The sequence below is a fragment of the Rhea americana genome, unplaced genomic scaffold (genome assembly GCF_003343005.1).
Source record: "Rhea americana isolate MKP2758 unplaced genomic scaffold, rheAme1 scaffold_18, whole genome shotgun sequence".
NCBI lineage: Eukaryota > Metazoa > Chordata > Aves > Rheiformes > Rheidae > Rhea > Rhea americana.
In genome coordinates, this window is record NW_028185927.1 from 5352675 (window position 1) to 5379992 (window position 27318).

The following is a 27318-nucleotide window of genomic DNA, read 5'->3' on the forward strand; positions in this document are numbered from 1 at the left end:
CCTACACTGGAAGCAGATTTTAAGCATCTTGCTCCCTGGCCTGAAAAGGCACGAAAAAAAACCACAAAACCAATTGCTACAATTTGAGTTATTTAGAATGAGGAAAGTATTAACTTTATTGGACAGGTTATTCCTAGTAAATTATAGTTTTTGATGTCAAGATGTGAAAAGAGCATTGCCTACAGTAAAAAGATAAGTAGTAAAGGTTAGGACCGTGGTTTTACAGAAGGCGAAAGAAAAACTTTGCCACAGCAGAATTTGACTTCTAAAGAAAGATAGGACAAAACCTGCACATCCTAGTAATGGAAATTTTTTCTGGGAAATCTCACTCTGAAAGAGACTGTGCAGTGGTTGTCAAACCAGCTGAACACATACTGAGTCACTGCAATTTGTACTCTTTGTTGGCTCTTAGAATTAAGGATGTAAGTCAGGCTGCTATTGATCCAGTGTTGGAAGCCCTGCAACAAGCAGCRTTTTGTATGTAGGTGGGTGATCAGTATCAACTGGCCACACTGAGAGGAGTAGTTAAAGTCCTGCTTTATTCTGAAAAGTGACTCGGTAGAAGTGGCATCATGGTGTTCCCTATTTATTGCATCTCAGTGATTTCCACATCTAGTTTGCACAGGATATAAATAAAGAAAATTTTTCTTCCAGCTGCAACTTCTACTAACTCAAGTCAACTTAGTAGCTGAAAAGTCRCCCTGGGTTCTTCTCTGCTTCTTAAATACTATCAATACTGAAAACTGGTGCTCTGTGCATCTGTTTATGCAGATATGCTGTAAATGAAAATTGATTCKGCATCCGCATCGGAATTTATCTGCAACACCGATGATTCATAAAGCAGAATCTTGTTCAGTCTCCTCATGTTTGACACYATTTTTTTAGGTCAAATGAAAGAAAAAAATTACTATGCTAGACATCACTGAACAGGTGCAGATCAAAGAATTAAAATTTTTTTATACTTCCCTAAGATTGTTTTTTCTACATAAACCATATTTTCAGTATCAATGACATCAACTTTGCAATAAAACATAACTGTCTATTTTCTCACTCATAAAAACTAAGTATAAAATTCAAGAGGACTCAGCAGCTACACTTTAACAGTAAACTTCTAAGTCATATTTCATGAAAAATTTTCAAAATTGTTTAAGGGATTCAGTGTCAGTTATCTAAAACCACTAGTTTTAAAAAGAGATGTATATATATGATAATCTACTAATTGACATATATATCTTATTTTAAAAAATTATGAAAAACAAAGCAACGTAGATGAAGAACCTGTAATTCGAGCAAATTAAAATGCAGTATTTAATATCCTTAAAGAAACACTTTTTATCACAAGACGTAACTCCAAAAAGACTTTCTGAGGTAATTTCCAAGATGTTCATGAGGAAAATAAGGGACTATATAATAAACATATACCATTTAATTCTAACATTCAAAAACTTGARATTTGTTATAAATTAATTTACTTGCATCTTTTTAAAAATGAATATAATGAAAATGAGTTTTGATTTTTTGTACCACTAAAAAAGTTCAATATTTTTTAAATAAATTACAAGTTATTGGGCAAATTACAGCAATACAYGCTTTTGCCATTAAGGACACTATTTCTTTTAAGAGTACTAATCTTACAGCTAAAGGAGATTAATTCCAGCACATAAATGCTACATTGTAAATGGCTAAATGGTTAAATTTCTGCAAGGTAAATACAGTCTAGATAAAGTTACAGCCACTGAATGCTTCCAAGTCAATGACATTGCTTTCTGCCTGGTTTACTAATACAATATGCACTTCAAAAGATTGACTTTATCTAAATRTGTGAGAATCCTAATTTTTACACAGTAAACACTTTCAAAGTTGCTATATTATTGCAAGAATTTGTAATTGCTGCTTAAATTCTCCCTAGAAAACCCAGTACATTAACATACTGCAGCACAGTCCTTCTAGGAATATCCTTGATACATTATTTTTACGCTGCTCCATCAGTTCTTACAGCTAACTAAATTCTTCGGTGGTTTACGACATCTTCTAGGAAGAAAGAGCTGTGATTTGTCAGAGCAGACAAAGCTGGGCTTTAATCCATCCCTATAGCCATATTGCCAAGTCTATATTGTTTACATTGCGTCTCAATTAAGAGACAGGCCGGACACCTGGTACTTCTTTATCTAAGTCCCACGGGCTGCCAGATGACTCAAAATCCATAACAGGTGCTAAGGCAGGGTGAGTGTAGCACCATTAGCACACGCTAGAATTGGATAAAATTTGGACTGTGCTTAACCACTTACAACAGTCAATTATGAAATGAAAAACGTAACTGCTCCGCACGATGCTCCTTTTCTGAAGGCACACAAAAGCACTTTTAAAGATACATAGAATTAAACTGCAAGCCTACTGGACTTAACATAAACCCTAAGTTTAGTACAAATATTCTCCAGAATTAAGCTACATAAAAGACTACTCTTTTAAGATAACTGTATAGAAGTATCACAATGAGTTTATGCTCACTAAATCAAATACAATCTAATTCTGATCGTCTGCTTATGCAAAAAAATGCCAAAACTGATGCTCAGAGCCCTAGCAATTTCAAAGTTAAGGGAATAATTACTGAATTAATAGTATTTATGCAATACTTCTACTGTGTAGAAGTCAGAAGTTATTCTAAGAACTTTGGCAAAGGAAAGCATCTTATGAAAGGATTTTAAAAACAACAAGGTTCAAGTGCAAAATTAAAGGACAAAAGATATTTCTTCAAACTGAAAATCCCATTGCAGATCTTGCAGTACTGAGAAATTAAACTAAGTATTAAGCTTAGACAATGACAGAACACACCTCACGAGAGAAAAAATGAGTATCAGAAATTTTACAGTGGGCAATTACTTAAGAACTATCTGTATCTAAATGTGCAGTAATCAAATTAAGTTTCTATTTAATATTGTAATTATCAAGAACACAAAATAGTGATTTTATTACCAGAGTAAGCAGTAACAAAATACAGTAAACTGTCATTTAAGACAGTGTCATAGTATCTACGATAAGCAGCATATTGGCTTAAACTAATGCACTATATGCCTCTAGGGAACGACAGGCTCAGAGACTGGGTTTTAACATCAGAATCTATCCATTAATCTTGACTTAAATATAATCTACTCTGCAGTAAGAGGAAGAATGGGCATTCAATGAATTATCTGTTTGAAATATAGCAGGAGCGTATTAACACAAACATATAGCATAAAGTCTCAGTTTCGCTACCATTTATTGTGTACCTCTCACTCTCTACAAATCCTGAATTGCATTTTAACATGAAATAAAAAAGATGCTAAGATTGAATGGCTAAAAATACCAGAAAGAGCAACACCTCAAGACTGTAACAGACTACTGACTCAGTTTGCTGGTCGTGTGATTGAGAGACTAATGACGGTATTTACAAATATCCCACTTGTGTGTGTTTTAGTAACAGGCGACAGAGGTGAAAACAAAACCGCGAAGGGAACAGTGCTGAAGTCCTTATGCACGCAGCACTTCTACTCCGAATTCTGGGGAGGATGTGTCTTTTCAGTGTTTCCAAGATAGGAATCAATGGACTATAAGATTTTTTTTTCTCTCTACTTTGAAGGCAGTTGCAACGAGCGCTGTTTCAGGCCTTCGGGACGGCCGCGCACAGGCTCTGCTGCAGCGCGTCTGCAGGAGGGGCGAAGGCTCAGCGGGCCGGAGGACTGGAGTTTATTAAGGACGGTGCAAAAATGTAGCAATAAGAGRTGCTAAGCCAGTGCAGTCATCACTCCACTCCACAAATAATGCAGATACCATACGTTGAAGGGAACTACTAATGCCAGGTTTGGGGAGAGGGATTTATCCGTGCTCTGGCACTCTGGCATTATATCGATTTAAACTCAGGTCATTAAGATTGATGTATGCAAAAACAAGGAAGCAAAGCTGACTCTTTGCTCTCTGGTATTAGCATGAGTGCAGAAGCCCACTGCTTTCATACACTCAAAAGTGTAAATTTTTATCTTAAATCCTTTCTCTACATAAATACAGGCATTTCTTGATGAGAAAAACAGCCATGAAAATGCCTCTCATGAAGGCATCACTACAAACTGCAAAATAACGCAAGTTTGAAATTATACTAATTCAAAACGTTGCCTGGTGCAAAGACTAACTATATAGACACTAATTCTTCTGYGATTTCATCCTACGCAGTAATGAAGAAAATTTCTCAGAAGGGAAATTTTGTCATTAATCCCAACRCGTATTTTAAGAAATTTTGTAACTACCTTCCTTTTTCCCTTTAAAGCTGAACGTTTGCTCTCTACTCTGCGCTGCCGCAGTACGGCTACGAGATCACCTAMTCCTAAGTCTCTCCAGACGGCAGCAAAGCCTTCTTCAATTTTTAAAATTGGACGGCGGGCACCTCTGATCGGAAGGACGGAAACGGACCTTCGCTCTGAGCTGCTTCCGCCGTTTCTCCGTTTGGAGGAGCAGCCCTCCCCGCCTCCCCGCGGCGCTGCTCCGGCTTCCTCCCCGCCGGCCGAAGGGTCCTCGCGAGCCAGCCTCGCTCAGCTCCGCGCCRGCCAGCCCCAGCCGTCCTGAGCCGCACGCCAGCCCTGCCGGCCCCGAGGGTTTACCGCGGAGAAGCGGGACGCACCGCGTCCCCCGAGAAATTCCGCTTCGCGCACGGCTTCGCGGGAACCGACCTCTTCCCACAACCGGGAGAACACGTGGATGGAAACTACCACTCGGCAAACGGAAATTAAAAGATTTTCTAATAGCCTGCGTTCTTACATGGATGGGAGGAGAAGCATTTAGAAGGAAACAAATACATTGGTGACCACAGACTTATTCAGGTGCGGTTAATCAGCAATTAAACCATCTTCTCCCACGTCTAAGTAGTATATTGTGATTGCTTTGACTGGCCAGGCTATTATTAGGACTCCCGTTCTTCAGACTACCATAGGGTAACTCCGGTGACTCCCGTACTAACTTTTAATCCTTGCTTTATGTTAGTTTCTGTATTTTTTTTTTCTATTAAATTTGCAGCACATGCAGAATAAACTGTATTCATACAGCTTTATTTGTTACCATTTTGACCTGTTAAATTAGTGAATACTGTTATATGGAGAATATTCTATTTCCAGTTAGACATTCTCACATACTCATAGGTATTAYATATAACCTCTTATTTCAATAACTGAAATACAATCCTGCAGGYGAACACAGAAAACCAATGGGCTTGTTTCTGTTTCATCCACAGTGTTTTTGATGCACACATCATCTTTTAATCCCTGCGCTGGCAGTATGCCCCAACTGTCTTGATTACCACATCTAGAGTGATGCAGAAACAGTTTGCCAATAGCTTATTCAACTCTTTTGAAAACATCATTTTATCTCCTAAAAATTACTGTTTTTCAGTTTTGCTTGTTGCAAATAATTCTCCATGCCCCCCCCCAGTTTAAATAACAGAATAAGCCATAAAAAGGCATATATTTATTCTTTTTATAGCCACAGCTACTAGTATTTTATTTTGAGTTGTTTGTAAGCCCCTTATCTGTTATTTGTGGTGAATTTATGACCAGAAAAGAATTAAATCAACACATAATGTTCTCTTTTCAAACATAAAAATATGGCTTAAATAGTTTAGAAAAGAATTCTTAGTTTAATCTTAGAAAAGACAGAAAAAACTGCTTYATCTTCCCAGGTTTTACTTACAGAGTTCTAGAAGCTATCAGAGAAATCTGTATGAATTTTAACACCTTAAGGGGGCAAGAGTCTTAACATTCTAACAAAAGGCTTTTGTTATCAAAAACGTTTAATTAATTAACAAGGTTAAGTAGGTATTAACAAAAAACCCTGTCATTCTGTGTTAGGTACAATGCAATCACTCCGCATAGGATTGAATTAGTTTATCTTTGTCCTTGCAGTTTAATGACTCTCAGCCTTTTTTTCCCTGTATTTTTGTTTAAAGGAGGTTATATAGGCATTTTAAAAACAATTTATAATGACAGAGGGACTACTCTAATAACTTCCAACATACAGAAATTTCCTACCTTAAAAAGAGGAGCCTCCAGCTCTCAAGCRACCTGAACTCAGAAGTTCTAGGAGGCTCGTAAAGCACTTCACTACTTTTCTGGGAAGCCTACTGATACCCCTTTACTTTAAATCAGAATCCTTGTAACATAAGCTAATAAACAAACTAAAAGGCCTAGCTRTATTTTATACAGAAATCAGCTGAACCATTTCTCCCCTTTTCAGATGAGTAAATTCATTTCATGAAAGAATGAAGATGTAAATGAACCTAAAGCATATTTTTCCAAACTATCGGAAAAAGATTTGAGTCTCTCCCAAACTCGGATACCATGTCAACAGAGCACTCAGTATTTTTTATAAGTGTAATTATTATAGCAAATTGTATTACTACAGTCAATCAGATTTGTCTCATTTGATACTTTGCTTTTTCACCACTTTCAAGCAAGTCTCATGCATTTCATTAGGAAAGAAAAATTAATAAATAAAGCTGTACTACTAATTCAGAACCGAATTATAGACATCCTGTGCTGACAGATTACAGCAACGTTATTACCCTCAAACCCATGTGCTTACATTATACCACTTTAATACTGAGGTACTGCTAGCTCTGATGTGCAGATCGCCCACAAAAAGTCAAGAGGCAGGGAGAAAAGAGCCACYGAGGTAGAGAAGGCAGGTCCTATGGGATTAGAGGCAGGGAAATTACAGAAGAAAATATGCTTACGTGTATGTGTACAAAACTAGAACTGCTTTTAAACAAGYGTGAGTATTTGTGTGCATTTTGCAAAAAAATATACATGGAAAAAATATACTTGAAAATGCAATACGTTRCAACTATACAAGCAGTGCTTCCGAGTTTTGCATTTCAATTTACTCCTAGTATTTAAAAATAAAAAGTATTATTCAGACGAAAAAAAAGCACCAATGAAGAACACTGACTGAAATAATGTGTATGGCCCTAACATGAAAATGCAGTAAATATAGCAGCTTGGTACAACACATCTGCAAGTATTGCTTAGCAGTTATTTTAAGTGTCTGTGTGACAAATCCTAAGACAAGAGTTTAAAAACCTGTCACAAATGTTGGTTCAATCAGTTGTCTCTAGTGGCTAAAATCAAAGGCATTTAAAGTGATGCTTTGGAATTATTCATTGCAAAACAATCCTATTCTTTCAACAGGTAACTAATAAATGATGGCTGAGAACAGGCTTGCACTACCCTGAGGTCCAGTTGTTACTCAGAACACTGCCTACTCTTGCTCGCCGGTGTTGCATTTTAACTCTAATTGCATGATCAAGCCAATAAATTGGACTCAAGGGACAAAAACACACTACAAAACTACCTACCCTGACAAAACCAGAGGTTGCGAGAAAATGCACTTCAAACAGAAGTGAGGCAAGACGAGACAAGCAAAGGACAGGTATCAAAGCCTGAAAGACAGTCATTAATACTGACAGATTACTGTAATTCTGGCTGTCAAGATGATCGATTTAAGCAGCATATGCCAATCAATACCCTCCTCATTTACTGAGTAACATTAGATACATAGTCAGGCAAGATGTCCTCAAGATAGGATTCAAACTATACTTAACAAGTATAAATAGCACAATTTATGCTTTGGAATCTCAGCCGGTCTCATTTGGCCTTTCTTTTTAATTGGGCAAACTTAAAAGCGATGCTTTTATCCACACAAAAGTTAATTTTACAAGGTTCTATTATATTGCACTGCTATTACTTACACAAATGTTTTACAATGTGTTCAAATTGTAGCAATTTTTAGCATAACATTGCAAAATACTGATCTTCAACAGGTACATTCTTAAATGCAGCAATTGTTTAAATACTTTTCATTTTCCTTTTTTTTTCCATTAGTGGTTTGCCATTCTGAGTACTTTAGCTATCCATGGTTTACMAGAAACCATATCTTCCTGCTATTCCTCTGGAATTTCTCTTACAACAGTTCCTTATTGTCCAAATATACCTGTGATATTAGTGAAAAGTACATTAATTAGATTACTAATTCAGGGAGAAAATTCTATAAAGATGATCTGAAATGCTATTAGTTTCTTTATGTATCTATAGTCACGCACAGGCACACACATACATGTATGCACATATATGACTATATAGTGATATATAACTTTGTTCTTATACTTTGGCCTTCTAAAACGTGAAGAGAAATGTCACACATGATTCCTTTAAACTGGACTACCTGAACAGTCTATTAAAACAAACTGATATTTACAAATGCCTTGGAAATCTTTAGAAGTTTTGAAAGTTTTTCAGGTTTTATATACAGGCATTTAAGTAAGCACATTCTGAATTACCCTGAGTTAAGAGGATGAGGAGAGTTGTCAGCATAGTTCAGATCTGGAAAGAGTTACAAAACTAAATATCAACGTACAGGAAAGACTGAATATAATAGTCCCTACCTTACGKTTGTTCCTCAAACCTCAAACTTGGAAAACAACTCCTGTTAATAAACTGTGAAATGGATTTTAGAAATACTCTGTCTTCTTCTGGAAGAAACAGCAGGAGTCATACGATGAACTCATCTGTACCCCTTTATCTGAACTCGTATCAGATAGGGCTACAATGGCATGATTTGTGGATGAGATAAACATTCACCAAATTACGAAGAGGGATTGACAGCTGTGCCTCAGTTGCAAAGAAACCATCCTTATAAGCACAGGAGGGCCAATCAACCCACAGCTTCAGTTAACTGTTCAAGGTTAAATGACAGAAACCTCCAAAATCTTCAAAAATTCCACCTTGAAAATGTAAATCAAACAAATATTAGCAATTAAATGAGACAAATGTAGCCAGAGAATCTAAAGTGTATTCTTTGCTCACTATCCATCATTAATAAYGAGCCACTTTTTGGTGCCATTTTAAAGATAATCTTTCTAATGCTTGAAATTCTATCTTGAGGCAGATGTTGGTCAAGCAGGCACAAGAAACAGAGAAGCTACTGTTTCCAACAAGACCTCCTGCCGGGGCAGTTGAGTATAAAGCATATCAAATCAAGCAAGAAACCTTCTTCTGTGCTAGGAGCTTTTAATATAGAGGAAACGTTAACAAACCTCTCAGACACATTACTTTACTCATAAATGTGACTGTCTCTGGAGAAGCCATATGGGTCAGTGATTTCCCTCTGTCTGGAAGTCAACTTCTAAAAAGGTTAGCTACAATATCTCAATTACCAACTGTTCAGGAATACAATGTCAAAAAAAAGACAGGGGAAGTTGTTTATTAATCAAAACRCAAAACAAGCGATGGAGTTTCCCTAAGTATTTACAAAACAGCCTCAAAAGCTTGACCTGCTGATCCCCTTCTCCATTTTATTTTGAATTTTAAGCACTTCATGTTTTTCTTGTCATTCTGTCCTAGCAAATTACTGCAAGAGCAAGATCATGTAGTTCAAAACAAATACTCATCAATAATGAAAAACAGCCTTTAACATCCTCAAATACTGCTTTTTGTGGGTTTTCTCCTCTACTTTTTATGATGGAGGGCCCATTTTTCCTTTCATTATTCAATACTAATTGAAATATGCAGATGAATGAGGCATTTTATGGTAAGCTTTCTGTATAATGTATTCCACTTCTTTGATGAGTATTTACTTTCTCACACGCTTCTACAATATAAGTATTTCAAATTTGCACCAAGCAGTTGATGCAAATTTTCTAGCTTTAACAATGAAGATTGCTTTATTAAAATCAATCAGATCRATTTTTATTTGGTAATAATTTGTAGATTGAATAATTAAAACAGCACTGCTTTTTTGCTATTTAAATTCATGTTTTACATGACAATAGAAAAACTCAAATCTAATCGATTGAAGAATTCTTGTTATTTGGTCAAAAACTTTGTAGATTATTATAAAGAAGTAAAAATTATGCTATGGTAGTTATGGATAAGTCATCTATTTTCAAGATGTTCTAAACTTTCAAAAATTTCAGATTTAAAAGCTAACTGGGATTTCTTACTGTGGGTACAGCTGTATATTGGGTTTTATCCTTTGTAGAGGGGAATAATGTATAAGACAGAAAGCGCTGCAGTTTCTGAACTGCATTATCTGAAGTGCAGATATTTTTCCTGGAGTAACTACTAACACTCCAAAATTTGCATGCAGCGTGCAAAAAGTAGCACAATAGCTGCTTCCCATGTCAAATTCCASTCTCGCAAGGTTTCTAGTATTTTCCCCATTTTGCTGCATGACTTAAATGACTTTTAACAAGTTGGATCATTGGAGGTGCCTATCACACTGCATAAACAACACTACCTCGGTATTCCTGCTGGCATCCGACTACCAGCTGCTGTTTATTCAGGAAGTTTAAACCTGCTTTTGTATAAAACCCCTCTTTCTATTATTCAAGCTATTCAGTACTGACCAGTTTCCTACGCACYGTGGATTCGGACTCGAGCAYGTGATAAAGTGCTTGCTCTCACGCRCAGGCCATCGAGGAAACCAGCTGTACGGGGAACCKCCGCACAACTCGGGAGACAACGAGCGTTTACGAGCCGCCCAAACGTTGCCCTCCTTGCTCTGTATCACGGCGAAAACAGCTGCGTCCAGCGACGAGGAGGAGGAACGCGCCGCCGCCGGCGTGCTGCGCGTCTTCTCCCGCCGCCGGGCCTGCTGGCGAGGCCAGCTGCGCGAGGAAGCCCGGCCCCCGCAAGGCAGCGRGGACTGCAGGCTCCTCGGCGGGGAAACTAAGGCACATTGCCCCAATCGGTGCGGAAACCCCATCCAAAACGGCAATTTTCTCTCTGAAAATATCAAGCTTTAAGTGAAAGCAGAATACTTGCYGTATCTGACTAACGTCTGCTGGAAAACTTTTAAAAAAGTTTTTAAAAGGTATTGTAGTATTTTAAGATAAAAATATATGAATCATATTCTTCAAGCACTCTGAGCAAAGAACGATAAAAACAGAGCAGATGAAACCTTTTCAAATTCTTGATAAAATCAAGATTTCCAAGTGTTACGCTATCAGAGTTTGCTATCCAAAGCATCAAAGCAATGTTAGAAAGAGCAAGGTGAACGACGGACTATTTAAATCTCAGAAAGACGCTCCAGACCTGACAACACACTCTCAAAGTCAGGGCAGGCTGGAAAAGGGAGACGAGTGGAATTTCCTGTATCCACGCAACCATCACGATGCCATTCACACGCTCTACCCACCGTCACATCATGATCAACGGACTAGTGCAATGAGGAAAAAGTTGCAATCAGGTTACAGGAAGAGAACTGAATATCCCTGCTGATTACAAATGACAGCTGATTTTTTCAGTCAGGCTTGCACTTGAAAACGCACTAACTCAGAGGACACACAAACTCCTTGGAAGTAGGAGGACCAGCGTCAGTGCCACTTGCTTCACATTCCATATGCAAACAAATTAGCAAAGTCTCAGGTTAATTTAGAGTTTACAACGATCCAGTCTCGCCATGAAGATCTGCAATATGATACTGTAAATATTCCKCAAAGATAGATAAGCACAGACCTATGGATCATCAGCTCGATCCTGAATCAAAAAATGCCCACCAAGTATTGTGTAGCCCAGTAAAAGGAAGCACAAAACTAAAGGCAAAGACTTCCATATGCAGATATTCACTTTGAAATCAACTCTTTTTGTTGTTCTACTACATTAGTAAAAGAGTGTAAGGCTTGAATTTGATCTCAACCTATTTGACAGAATTCTTGACTACTCTTGTCCACTCAAGATCCACATCAAACTGAGTATCTATCGTACCATCTTCAGTTCCTAATAAACCAGCACTGCTCTAATACATTAGATTTACACAAATAAGTAAATAAAAATGAATTTAAATCAGATCAGTTACGAGGTCGTCTTCACTGACACCATTATGCTCCTGGACAAACGGGAGCCCTTTATTATCAGCTCCCATCTTCCAGCTGGGTCTCTGCTTTCAGTCTACCTTCTCAAAAATAGCTGTTCTATTYTTTCTTTTTCCCTTCTTGAAAAAGGATTATATTGTTCTCACCGTTCTGAGTCCTCCTTTTCATTGTTCCAAGTACACAGGCTAGGACAGACTCTCTTGACCCATGAGTCCTGTGTTCCACAAGAGATATTAAGTCTGGAGGGGTCTCCAGAGAAGCTATTTTACCACAGACTGTAAAATGTTTCCCATCTCCCCCTGCATCAGCCCACAACAAACTTAAAGGCTAGTAGTGAAAGATTACAGCCATAGCTAAAATGTGCCAGAGGAAAAGAGCTGGAGGCTCTACAGACAATCTCTAGTGTCTTCAATTCCCTGATACTGCAGGAACCTAATTAGGTTAGACTGCCAAATATTCCTAGAAAACAGACCATGGGCCATGTTACAGGAAACTCCTACCAGCCCTCACCCTCAAATCTGGCCAGGGTGGAACACCAAAAGCACGTACAAGATGGTTTTAATCAGAGCGTTTTTAAAAACATTGAAAGCTGGGCCAAACTTTCAAGGGTAGTATTTGACATTTTTTGCTGTTCTCCACTGACACAACCGACTCCTCCATGGCCTAATTAAGGCCAGGGGCAGGTTGTAGGGTTTTTTYCTAATCTCATACCAAGCAAATAGTTTCTAAAGAACTGCTCATGGATTTCGTAAGTGTGGGATTAATTAACACAAATGTTTGCACTTACAGTACATAATATTTTAATTTTTAAAGTATTATGCAAAGCCCTAAAGATAAGATATTTCAAGCCAGGTGGAACAAGAATTTCACTGACTACTTAAATCACCCTTTAAAACAGGTGCCCAGCCAACTGGTACTTCATAAGCTTAATAAGTCATGATAAAAGAATCATGAAACACTGGTATTTAATATTAAATGTAAGTAACGCTTTTCACAGTTATCATGCCAATCATATTAAGTGACAGATATCAACATTTTAATGGAGATGACATGTCACTAATGACATGCAAAAGTTGAGGCATATAAAAAATACAGTTCGGAGAATCAGAATTGTATTAAAAGAGAGCATGCCATGCACAGCTCTCAAGAACTCACCAATTCCTTAGACACTGAGCTGGCAAGCTCTGTCTGAGGATTTTATCACAACTTCCATATTCTGCAAAAAAGCTGAAAGATGCAACATTTTTTTTCAGTACTGAAAGTTTGCTTTTTCAAAGTAATTGTTCTTCCATTGCTCACCACTGTAGATCAATATAATGTTATAAGCTATCACTTTTTATGGTATAATGATGACAACACATTTTAAATTCCTTGATTAAGCTGCTTGAGTAATGACAAAAAGATTGGACCTTTCCAAACACGCAAAGACAGTGAATCAACATCTGTCATCTACAGAAATGGTACAAACGTCATCTAATGTGATCACATCAAACACGATCCATCACTCATCTTTCATTCCACTTCATCATATTTAATGTGAAAGCAAAACCAAAATTCTCTAAGTATTAACAGTCAATCTGAGAAAAAATATAGTATTTTAGGAATAGTTTATCACAAGACAAATACAAATATCTACAGTCCAGCCAAAAACTAAGTACAGACTTTTCTTTTGGACAAAAATTTAAATTTACCTTTCGATTTCTGAAATCAAAAAATAGCATTTCTTGTTGATTTAACTAAAAGGTTTATAAGAGAACTCAATCTTAAGAAAGGGAGAGTATAAGCAGAGTGACTTACCTTATGTTTTTTATTTTCTACTTTGTAAATCTTCCCTTCTATCCCTTGCAAAAAATTAYAATCAGTTCCCACAGAAAAAAATGAGATAGTCTTTTTGGACATCCTTACAAGGCACTGACATCACCTTGACAACACCACCATACTCTGAGCTGAACAACAAAATTACTCATTTTGAGCCAAAATGGCTTYCTTCATGGAATGGAAAAACAAAATTAAGTCATGTTAGTACTGCAGAAATATTTACTATCCCTAAGAAAATAATGATTAGTAACACCATGACATTGCTATTTTGGAAAAAAGGTCTACCTACAAAATGGTTATTAAAATAATTTTGTTTWAAGGAGAAGTGATGAGAATTTACCRTATGTTATAAAATACTAGAAAGAGGTCATTTTTAGCAGTAAGTCTATTCCCCACTTAAYCAAACAATATGGTCTTCCTCTAAATAATTTAACAAATAGGAAAGTTTGTTACAGAAAACACCACCATCAGAAGTCATAAATATTTTCGCTAAATAAATCTGSCCAAAATATAGGATGACAGACACCATGAAGATCACAGCATCTGCAGAACTGTAAGGGAATGTATATACCTTGGAAACCGTGTAAGTGAAAGGATACAAGTTTTGGTATAACGGGATTAATGATTTCAATGCACGGCTTGCATTTATAGCTGTTGCACGAACCATAATAGGAAGAATTTTTCCRTTCACAATAGCACCATCAAAGAGTGGACCAAAAAATGGAACCTGAATAAAAAATTAAAAAATTCAACATAAAGCAAGATCTTGGCTATAACAATTAGCAATCAACATTAACAATAGAGCACTCAAATATATCATTTTTTCTCCTCATTGCCAGATAATCAGAACAGTTATTGTGCTCCATGACAGACCTTTTCTCTTGTGGAAATATACAGCCATGTAACTGCCTGATATCCTTGGAAACAGATAACACACTATTTGAGGAAAATTAAGCAACCATTTGAATGCTATGTCTCATCAAAGCTTATTTTTAACATTTTCTGGCAAAATCCGAAGACAAGTCATGCACAGGATGTTAATGAGGTTCAAAGGTTAGATGACAACARTGTAGGTGGTAGTAAGCAAGGGAATAATTACTCCATTTTTAAAAGAATACTTCTCTTGGCTTTAGATATAACATGTCTGCAAGGACCAAACCAACGTGTAACAGCCACACAGTCACTGGTGGACCCTCGCCTTCCACTCTTTTTTCCCTTTCAGTCTGTTCTTACTTGCTGTGTTATCTATACAAATGGATTGTAAGACCTTTGCAGAAGAAATCTGTGGTGAAATTTCAGCCTCTTTGGAATGCGTCCTGAAACTAATTTGCATAGCAAAATAATTTGATTTATCAAGAGAAAAAGAAGGCGAGGGTACACTTGTATGTGTCTATGTACACACAATACAATTAAACTCACTTTGAGAACTATATGATCTTTTCTTTTAAAATTTTAAAATCAAAAGAAAATTCTCATTATAGTATCTATGGGAAAGCCTCAAAAATGTGCACATTGTGCAACGGCAGACAGCTAATCACCAGATATTCTGCAAACTGAGACTTTATATGTAAAGATTTACTTGTTCAAAAGGTACAGAGATCAGTAGAAAACTTTGATGCTCCATATAAATAACACCCAAAAGATTCACAGAACAGTTGGTTCTTATGTTTCAGCCTCACATTTTTTCCTGATGAATCATCACTTTGCACTTAAAGAAATGAATATGAAGTATTTTCCTTTTCTGTGTGTGCAAACAAGGTTCTGAAGCTGCTAGCATAAAGCCTCTAAAGAACAGCAAAGGCTGTGAATACAGTCAGGAATGGGAGCAGAATACACTAAATACTCTCCCTGCTAAGATGATACTCATGCTGTGAAAGATTTTTAGATCTCTGTATTATTTTTGCCATCAGTCATTTAATGCAGTTTTGAAAACACTGAAATCTGACGGAAGGCATTCATTTTTCACAGATGAGGACCTCACTTTGGAGTAACAACACTCCATTCCCTTCCCCCAGTAGTTTTCCTTCTTAACCCCCCTCCCAACAGTGTAACTCTTTATACTTCAACAAGTAAGAAAACGAATACAGCTGTCAATTAAAAACACAAGTTACACAGTAACAACAAGACCATGGGTACCATTCCGTATCTACCACCAGACAGAGATCATCATATAGAAGGATTCCTATTTCTGTTATACCTAATTTATTAATCTTAGTGCTTCTAACAAGAACAATGAAACATTTAAAATATAGAAATTCACGGTAAGTGACATCAAACACAGAAATTATTCAGTATAGATACTCACAACTACTTTTACTCAGTCAGTGCTCAGTACCCTTAAGCAGTGTTTTAAGAGCACAGCCAGCAGAGACATCTGAGCAGTCATCAGAAAGAATGTGTGTGCATATGCCTAAGAGCTGAATCGTCTCTGCTTTGCTGAATTAGTGTCCAAACTGCTGTGTGGAGTCAAGGAGAAGATGAAAACCGGCTTTGAGAGGAAGAAGAAGGGGGAATATGACACAGATGCAGAAAGCTGGAGCAGGACATGATTCAGCTCCCACAGTCGTGTATCAATTTTGAAAATAATAATAATAAAAAAAACACAGACTGCAAAGTTTAGCTTAGTATTTAAAAGATTATGTAAAGTATTCCAGCTTTGTTTACAGTTTACGATGCTGGCAGATATGCTTGATAGCATCAGGGCTCTGCAATTTCAAGTTCTTTCTTTTACCTATGCACTGCACTCACTGAGTTCTTCCTCCTCCTACCAACCATTGCAGCTGTCGATACAAAAAACAGATTATCTCTTGGGTCAATCTATTATCCCCCAAACCCACAATCAAAACGAAACTCAGTTCATCCTAAACATATAAAGGAAATGCACACACACMCCCCTTACCTCAGGCTTTTTCATGATCTGGATACTGAACATGTGGTTTTTCATGGGATAGATAACTATAAGAACATCACCAAATTCTGTTGGAATTATTCCTCTTCTATAATCTCGAGTGTGCTCAGACCAGACAATGTGTACTTCGTCATTTCCTAAATGTCTTAGCTGGAAAAGCAGGGATAAAACCCCATCAGTTTAAACAGTTTAAATATATCCACAGCCCTACAGCTATATGTTTAAGATTCATGTTCCAAAAGGWTAAATATACTAAAAATGAATATAAGAAAAATAAATAAATTACACTATAGTTCTCTTAAGTTTTCAGTCACAGCACAATGAACAGATGCATCAAAGCCAAAATTTTGTTGAAATTATCTCAGAATACACCGTGATTCAATCTGATTTACTRAAATGCTTTCAAGTTTGCCGTCATTTTTGATTGGCAGCAAGTTACTAAATTCAGACTTTTCTATAGAAATTTTAAAAGTATATAGATGAACTTCTGTTTAAAGGATACATATTTGAACAATCTTTAACCACATCACTCTAGCCAAATTCCAGACAGGCTGCCACAAACAAAAAGCTTTTCAAAGAAGAATAGCAAGTGCATTTTTCATGGCCCTCAGACTAAATGTTAATTTTCCAGTGAAATCYGTAAAACTTTAGAGTAACTTCCCTCAAAACAGTTCTTGAAAAATTTTTCAAAACTCAAATTGGTTCATCAAGATCAGTGAGGTATCTTCAGGTCTAATCCAAAAACCAGACTAAGGAGCATTATGAACACTTTCGTGATTTCTGCACTGAGAGTTCAAAACGTTCTTTCTGCTAAACAATATCATCYAAAAAAACAACAGTTAACATTGTGGAAAGAGGCTATATATGTACACTGATCAAAACCATTCATATAATTAAAAAAGAAGTTTCCTTCCAATACGGGTCATTTCTGAAATTTCAAGCTAGTCTCTCCTTTTTTTCCTCATTGTGCATAATCCGTTAGAGCTGACAATTTTCTTCACCCAGTTTTTCAGTTTGTTTGCACAGCTTTAGCTAACTGGAGTTTGTCAAACAATTGTCTTGAGATTATTCAAAGGACAGCACTGGAAACTGCTGTTTATAGGTAACATGTAGATACTAATCTGAGCAGGTACAAGAAGATCTGTTATAAAAAGAGGCAACAATTTCAGGTATTCATTTTCAGAATATAACTGCATTTTGAATAAAAGCAAAATATATATACAATTACTAGAGAAATTCAATTGCAAATATTCACTTGTTTATATTATAAAACCTCCTGGAATGCTATTTTGGTCGTAAGCARAGGCTTATACTGGCTGTCAGCAGCAGCCTTTTAAAAAAAACCCAGCTGCTCTTCTGCTCTTCTCCCCTGGCTTTGAATTGTATCAGACTGAAAAACAGTGCTGTATTCCTACAAGAAAAGGGTTTTCCTCAGGGCCGGACTGGGTAAGGATGGACAGTATCAATACTGAAATTCAGTACGATGCTGAACAAGTCACTTTTTTGTCTGGATCAGATCATACGTATATCTAATCTACAATGATCACAGTTCCTTTGAAGCAAGTTTTGCTAGCCTCTTTCGTAGGTGGCTGAATTATTTTGAAGAACATTGTTAGTTAGGGATGTTCTTGCGCCACCTGTAAACTTGAGCCAACAAAAGGACTGGTTATAACAACATTCAGCATTTTGAATTTTATTTCTCTAGATTAGAACAAAACCAGGCAGCAACCTGAATGGCTGACATCAAAAGTCACAAACACCAGCTGCAGAAACTGCATGACACTTAGGGATGACTAGTCCTGTTGAAAGCAACTAATGATAGAACTGTTCTGAGGGCCTGACTCTCTTCTGCCTTCCTAGGTCACTAGGTGAGGCAACAGTCCAACTCTCTTTTGAAATATGGTAATGACAGAAGGGCATGAAGGACCGATGGGCCCACACTTAGAAGCAACCTAAAGGCTTAGGAAGGATGAGACCACCTAACAAAGGAGAAAGCAAGAAGCAAGTCTGCTTCAAAATGAAATCTTGTGAAGCATGAAAAACTGCATGATCCTAGGTTGACAGATGGCTATCTGGCACACCTTTATTGAACTGACAGCCACAAAGCACAACGAGGACTGATACATCCATCATTGCATTATGCCATTCTCCATCATCAACATCAGACTATTTACTCAAAGTCTCTCTCCTTTACTTACCATCTTTGGACTCACAGATAACAAACTTATACACTGGTAGATTTGAAACACGGGGCAGGGACATTCTACATGCCAAATAAATGGCTTTAAAATCCAAAACTTTTAGAGAATTTAGATAGCACAGCTTCTTGAGGGCATTATCATCTCTGAATTTCATTTGTCAAAGGTTGCCCSTATGTGTAGGTCCAAACACCAGTTACTGAAACCTGCAGATGCAGAACTGGCCATTGCACAAGATAATTGAACACTTCTACCCAGCTAACAAGACAGGACATCAATTCTTGACACACTTTTGGGATGGATAACAAGACTGCGCATCATTACTGATGTATGCTGTCATATCAGATTGAAACTGATTCTGGATTGTGATAATAGTGTTATGCAATTATTTCATGGGGAGGTCTACTGACAAGGTGCACATATTTCTGGATGCCAGGTATACTAAAGTCACTAGGGATTTTTTCCCGCCATTCTGAAAGTTTGCTTTATGCCCCCATAGAGGTATGAGGGTATGTTCCAGGGTGAAAGCATCTGCTAACTTCTTTAGAGGAAAAGGAAAATGAATCAGATTATTCCACTGAGCTCCCAGCCCTGCTAAGTGTGTTTTGCCTCATGATCACTACCAAGAGTGATTTGACAAAGATTCAAGTTGAAGAAAGTGTAGAAAGGCAAGTAGGTGGATGATGATATACACTGTGTACCCTCGTTTATAAACAGATGCAGGGTACTCAAGATCAAAACTGTGATCAATGCTTTGCTTCCATTACAGGACGCAGAAAAATGGCAAAACAATAGGCTGGTATACCAAGTTGGGTATTCTTGATTTTATCTTTATGTTTGGAGAAGTATTAAGCGTTGAGCAAGTCATTCTGTTCTTTTTTCAAGAGTAGTCCAGAACAAGCTCTAATCTTAACATATTGCTCCTTATAGCCTCTTTCAGAAGTTCTCACTGTGGTCAGCAAGCAAAGCTGATAAGAAAGCCTGAATGGTAGCAATGTTATTCATCAACATCCTTGATTCATGAAAGAGATCCAATACCTGGAAATTGTCTTGAAAAGTTTTCCAAGGACTGCTAGTTTTTGCATGAACTTTTTAGAAAGAAGAATTTCAGTTTTTCATCTTCATTTTTCAGTTCCCTATTGAACGACCTTGAAATTGAGCAGAGCTCCACAACAAAGCTCTCTTGCAAGCACAGCAAACATTAGAAGAATCCATCATTCACTGGAATTATTACATCAGAGAAGGGCCAGAGCCTGACCTCTCTCAGCCTCAGTCTGGATCCTTTATGTTGCTGTTCTGGATTGGAGGCATCCAGAATTCARTCTCCTGGACACAAAGGGGACGAAGATACTGAGCTATAGCCACCTCTGCCCATTGAATCCTAAGGACAGTGAGCAACATGATATCCCAAAAGAAGRTGTCATCCCAGTGTTACTTAATAGAATCAGATTTGGTGCGCACAGGATATACAGGTACCAAGACTGAAATCTGTATAAACAGTTACACAAAACTAAGCACCAGTTTTGTAAACTATTATACCCTCAAACTCAGTTCCTGATCTTATCTTCCAAAGATAATAAACTCTAAAACTTACAGCTTCCTATGTGCATAAATGATGATAAAAAAATGGAATGCAAACCCTTGTTAGGGATTTAAAGCAGTACTCTAAATAACAAAAATCACTAAAACAATGTTAATACTTCAAGTAACTGGTAATACCATATTTAAAATGCCCAGGACTGCAGTTACATACCAATATTCTGATTTGCTAAATACTGTATAAATGCAGATCAAACTGCTCTAGAGATTTTATAATTTAAGTAAAAGGCAAGAGACAAAATGGAGATGGATAAATACAAAAAAAATGTAAAAAGGCATGAAAGTTTAGGAAAATGACTTTCCTAGTAGCATCCTGAAAGGACAGAAGTGGAATAAGAAAATACTTGGCAAGGCCAGAGAAAAGGAGGTTTATCAACAAAGACACCAGTTTAGGATGTAGATAAATTTCATTTGYGCACATGGAGAAGAAAAGGCTACATTGCAAGAAATTTTATATAAAAGGATTGAGCCTTAAACACAGACTGAATGTAAGAATCCAGAGAGTGGACCAAATTAAAGATGATTACTGGCTACAGGCACAAGTGACAGGCACAGCAGTCACGTTATCCACGGTGATCCAGAGAGGTGGCAATGAGAGAGATTAAGAGTTTTGTTTTAGCCATTTTAAAGCTGAGTTGATGGGAAGACAGCCCTGAGGAGATGTCAGAGACAAACTGATTTTTTTAAGTTTCCTTTGAAACTCTACTCCATTAAAATAAATATATAAAAATGACCGACATTCAGGTTACCTGAAATTTCAAATTTAACTCAAAATACTTTAAAATATTCTTATTCTATAGCCATCATCATGTGTCAGCTTTCCTAATACGTTTATGTTAACTGAATACAAAAGAAACGTGAAATAAATATAACCAGGAGGGATGATCAAATCTAATTTTGATACATTAGTGTCATATGCTGTACATGTTACAATAGCAGCCAGGCTTAATACTAAGCTGCAGGCTATACTGAAATTTCCAAATGGCAGATTGTTCTAAGTGATACCAAGTATAATTGAAGTAATAAACGATAGTAAAAGCAAAGCACACTGTCAGGAAGAATTTAAGTATTTACTTTTTAAAATTAAATGAGTTAGGTTTGGAAAGACAAGACAAGTGAAATAATGCAGGGCTCAATTTACAGAAAATTCCTTTTATTTATCTGTTGCATTAACCCTTGAACTCTTGCCAAAATTACTGTAATTTCTAATACCCACTTACCTAAACGAGGGAGAAAAAAGGCTATTATATTTTCTTATGATACAATAGCTAGCCCTCAACTCTGTTTCTTCTTCAAAAATGAAAGTGTTCATTATAAAAAGAACAGAAGCAAAAGCAGAAACATTTGTAAAGTAATGGCTTACCATAGCTAGTTTTGCTCATTACACAGGGGCAGCCCTGCTGTCTACAGTATATTTACTCTCTGGTTGAATTTCTTCATGAAATTTCATTCCAACAATTACAGTTTGTTTGTTTGTTTGTTTTTAGTAAAGCAATTTGTATGCATAATTGTAGCTTGAAAAAAATGTACCAATGATTTACATTTATAAACCTTGACTTCCCAGCAAATACTAAAACTAGAATATTAATAAAAGACATTGGGAGTTAAAAGTCTTTTATGTCGTGGGGACAATGTTACATGTAACCTAGAATTACGTATTACAGCCAAAGCTCAGGATGAGTTAGTATCCCAGGAGTTAAAAACATTACTGTTTTTTATTTAAACATCTTGTATATAGTATCCATATCCACAATGCCTTCACTTCTTTCCAAGGCTGAGGAAGGAGGAGCTGGCCAGGTGGTAAGCTGTAGGAGCACACACACACGAGCTGTTTTGCTTTGTGAACCGAGAGTCTTCATGGTTTCATTTAATTTTGAGGCTTTCTTTGCAAGTTTACTCTTTTTGTGTAGTTACACAAAACTTTCTACTCTAACTTTTAAGGAAAAAAATGATTGAATTAGAGCTATTAAACTTTTCATTTACAATTTTCCAATTATATATATATATATATTTATATAACTTAAGTTCCTTATACATTCAGAAGGTTTTTATCTGTTCTTCCTGAATTCATGCTTTTTTCTTGCTTTGGTCATGTGTTCAGAGTCCAATGTTTCAGAGGTATCCAGGACACTTAAAAGTCTTATTTACCACTCAATAAGATTGATGGAAAATAAGTTTAAAATTGGTTTGGTCTCTGAAGCAGCAGAATCTTGATTTTGCAGTGGCTGGACTGGCAGGAAGAASTTTTGTTTTAATTTAATTTAATTTCCATTTATAAGATGAACCTATCATGCACCTCTGGGCACATTTACAATACAAAAACCAGCAGCAGTTCTAGCCAACTACTGCAAGTTTGCTTGGTTTTCTTTTTCTGAATAAAATAAAGAAAGAAATCTCGTGAAAGATCTGCAGAGAAACGCAACRGCGTTCCTCTGGAGGTCACGAACAGTATCTGCCCTCAAAATAATTACAATTGTCAGTGCACATGGAGCTCTCAAATGGTATTTGAGGTCCGCTATACGGGGAGCTGGCGCGGGGCAGCGCCCGGTCAGAGACATTCCTTCTCGTGATCCTTCTCCTGAGCCTAAGCAGCTGCAGAACCTGCAGACAGAATTAGGCCCGTTTCCCTACTTGTGTCTCCTGATGTGATTTTTCTGGTTTCTCTCAAGATGCAGCTTCATTTGATGGTTTTCTCAAGTTTGGGACAACATTCATCGCATTGCTTTCTGATGCTGGTCCACTGATGCCTGATGGTTCTTCCTACACAGTCTTTTCGTGCTGAGTAGGAACACTAAAGAGCCTCCCTTCCTCAGCCTATCCTCATTAAACACATACAAAATAAACACTTTTGAAATTTATCTCTATTTGGTTGAAATGGGCCAAAGTTATCAGGGAAGAAAGGACATAAAGGAAGACGCACAGACCTTCACTCACTGGGAAACYGGGCTTTAAAAGAGCAACAGAAAACACCCACTGGAAGAGGAGGAAAAGGAAGTCACACAGCAAGCAAGCAGCCTGAATACAGCTAAATCCCCCATCAGCAGCCGAATTAAGACTATAATCCCAAAGTTCTGGTGCATACACCCTCCTGYCACATCCATCCAGGGCTCAAGCATCCTAAATCAGTGAAGAGCGCGACTGTGGGCGAAAGAAATGAGAAACAGGCCCCAGGCAAACTGGAGTTGTTAAAAAAGCCCAGCTGACACCGTTTTCACCAGTTCAACCACASGAGGCCTGGAGCAGCCCCGAACCGGGGCCGCCCGACACAGCCGCACGCCGAACGCTCCTGGAGACAGGCACGAGATCCTCCCGCGGGCTCTGCTCAAGCCTACGGCATTTGCAAAGCTGTTTAAGAAAAATGAGCTACTTTTCACTACGAGCAACCTTTTCCCCTTGTCAACGCTTTCTAATGCTCTAATTCAAACAGATTATAACCTAACACTGCAAGGATAATGATAAGTTGTGCTTTATGAAACCAACTTTCAATTTAAAAATACGGAAGCCAGTCAGCTTACAGGACTACAATAAAAGCAACAATCTTGCTTTAAAGTTAGCTATTTTTCTATTAAAACACGTTTATAATTCATTTAACAACCTAAGTGTTCTCCTGGCTATACTTCATGAAATAAAAAACAGAAGGGACCCAGCAACACGGGCGCACAAGGAAAAGTACTTTTTAATTAAAAGAAAAAAAAGCTAAGATGCCACTGTGAGAAGTTAGAACTCATAGTCAGTTTATAATAATAAGAATAACAATAATAACATTTTTTCTTCAAGTTGAACACAAAGAACAAAAAAGTCATTAATAATTGAAGTTTGCCAGAGGCATGGCTATTTCTCTCTATACTAACCGTCTACTATCTAATTTAATTACAAGTATTAAGCCCCATGCTGAGGTCAACCAGCTTCAGTTCCTCCAATATTACACTTCAACCAGTGCTCATTAACGTGTCTACTGAATGGATTAGCACATCTGAAGATGTATGTACAGAGAACAGGGGACAGTGTAATGATAGCCAATTGTTCATTTATAATAGGACACATGTTCAAGGCCTTAACTTATTATCACTAATGTGGAATTTATTAAATTCTAAAGAAAAAAATACCAATACAGAAAACCATTTTTTCTTAGCGTGGCTATAAGAGACCACATCACTGTTGAGTGTTTGTGCCTATTCCAAAACAATATATGCCGTATACAATGAACATTGTCAAATTCTTAAGACTCACTTTTAAAAATGAAAAATCATGTTAATAAACAGCACATGACTCAAGTGAAGAAGTCATCTTAAGAAGAACATTCCAAGAATATTCTAATAATAGGATATTAGAATATTCTAATATTCTAAGCATTCCTTAACCTGCATTTGAAGTCTCAAAGTACTAGATCATGAATTAAATACTCTGCTTTTTTCTTCCTACCACTCTTCACCACTATTTAGTCAGCAACATTTGCAATAATGGCAAATTAAGCACTACGTCAAAATGAGAGTTTGGTAAAGAATAATGTATATGACACAACCTAATTCAATAAAATACAAAGTATTAGAAAGTTAGGGTATTATGACATTTTATGATTCTTTTAGAAAAATTTACTGAATTTTCTTTTTAGAATGACTTCTCAATTTTTCCCTGGTTTATTACCAAAGGAAAACTTGTTATTCAGATACGTACCTTTTTTGTTAAAGAGTCATCTGAATCAGAGGGCATTCTTGTTGATACATGAAACATTACTTCTACTGTAGAGGTAGCAAAATACGGAGTGGTCAATCCAGTGCTTTTGTTTTTTTGCAGACCTCCCATAAAACCACAATGATTTGTGAGATTTACCTAGAAGAAAAGCCCAGGAAACATGAACAGAAAAAAAGATCAGGTAATAAAAACATTCTTTAGATAAAATTTTTAAATATGCATTTTAAAATAAATTTAAAAAATTGAAGGCCCTTTTCACAACATATTCACCAGTACAATTATGTTTATCTGGAAGAGCTCAAACTCACTGATTAGACTGGAAATCAACTGCAGTGCAATGTCATTCTATATTTCATGACCATCACAGATGCTGACAGGAAGACAAGGTTAGAGAGAAAAAAGCGAGGGAAGCGTTTACAGGTTTATCTCCTGATTAGTTGCCTGTAGTCACTAGTGTGTGCTTTTTGAATTTTTAAAAATTCCGTGGTAGGTCCTGAACTGACCCTGGTAGAAGCCCTATATGAGAGCCAGACAATTTCAACTTGCCTTTTTATCTTCCTTATCTTTTCCAAGAGAAATACTCACTCTGTGAAAATGAAAACAAAACCCAATGGAAGCTAACAGAAAATTCATAAATAAGTTTGTAAGTGATAGCTCTACAGGAAACAGTTTGATGCTGAAATAAGTGACCATGTTTAACGTTTTATTTCACATTCGCAGCAGTGCCCAAAGAAGGTTATATCACAAATGTGAATACATTTAATCTCAGCCCGCAGGGGATATGTGCACTTTTATTTTAATAAAAGATCCAGAATTTAATGTCAGGAAGTTAAAATATTTGATATGTTCCCATGAAATATTAACCTAAATTAGCAACTGTTTAATCTAGCTACTAAAATTAACATATTGAAGATATTTGAAGAAATTAACATTTTTTTTTTTCTCCTGAAGAATCAGGAATGTAAGAAAGCATAATCTATGTGATGAAGTCAGCAGAGCTTTAGCAGTTTTCCTCTGTTCCTTAGGAAAAGCCAGACTCACTATCCCCACAGTCAATCTAATAGCTCTCTTGCATTCCAAAGGAGCAGGAAAAGGAACAAAGATGATGGACACTCTGACAAGCCGCAGCAGGAGCAGAAAAAGTGCAGAATTACTGATACAGCCARCCCAAAGCAGGAGCGGTTCTGGTACTTCTGTGGGACACATCTGAGCTAAACTTTACTCACATTTCATTACAACGGAAGTTAATCCTGTGCAGTCAGAAAGAGAGGAGGTAGGAAAGGAAAACCTTATAACACTATCAAACCAGTGATTAAATCGTGGTAGTTCTAGCCGGATGATGAGGTATAGCACAGTATTTCTGTCTGCRGGAAGAGACATGAGAGTGGAGTGTGTGAACAGACACGCTGCAGYGGACGGCAGGCGGAAGGGAACATAAGAGGAGCTCCATGCTCTTACGGTTTGGATTATCATATTTGAGCAAAACTCGAACTTTCATGGACTTTACACTTTATAGGCCCCCAGTGCAATCAAGGTGCACTGTGGTCAGTGCCTGAACACCAGGTACAGCAGTGAGCACTACTGAATYATCTCTGACTGCACAGACTTCCCCAAATCAGAAACACTCCTCCATAGAATAACTACTACTGGTAATGAAACTAAAACCAGAATTCTTCTCTGTATAGCCTGCTTGCACAACAGTRTATTTCAGTACTTGTGAAGAACGTTAATGATCCAAAGAATTAGAAGATCTAGAGTGATTTATATTTTTCACTGCAAACAAACAGAGGAAAAAGGTTTTTTAATAAATACCTCCCAGCCAAGGCCAGCTACAAAATCCTCATAGGCTTGACTTCCCCCAGTATTAGTAAGAATGGAGTGTTTATCTTCTTGTCCTTCAGCAACATAAAACACTGCGATCTTGTGTGTCTCTCGGCTGTAAAACACAGGATGGTCACTGCAYGACAGTGCCTTTGCTAATAGGAACCCCACATACGCAAACAGTACACACACAGCATGACTTTTAAAACTTAGGAAAAGACAGTGGAGGTACAGTGCAACTRCATGGCTTCTTCTTTGAACGCTTTCCATACTTCCATACTGTCTTTTCTGGTCTGGTCCTTTCTGGAGCTTGAAGTTTTGCGGTGCACTGAAGCATTTACCCCTGCAAATGCCATTTCATCACTGAAATATGTAGGATGGTGCTAGCAGTAGCA

General features: G+C 37.1%; 1 protein-coding gene across 9 annotated transcripts in view; it reads right to left on the reverse strand.

The window, feature by feature from the left end:
- RALGAPA1 (Ral GTPase activating protein catalytic subunit alpha 1) overlaps positions 1-27318 on the reverse strand; it is a 130082-nt gene that overhangs the window by 17053 nt on the left and 85711 nt on the right. For all 9 annotated transcript variants that reach the window (XM_085301705.1, XM_085301704.1, XM_085301699.1 and 6 more), the window contains 4 exons: positions 26915-27038; positions 25085-25240; positions 16605-16763; positions 14305-14432 (listed from right to left, as the gene is read on the reverse strand). In XM_085301705.1, coding sequence (XP_085157831.1) covers positions 14305-14432; positions 16605-16763; positions 25085-25240; positions 26915-27038 — 567 coding nt within the window. The remainder of the gene's footprint in view (positions 1-14304; positions 14433-16604; positions 16764-25084; positions 25241-26914; positions 27039-27318) is intronic.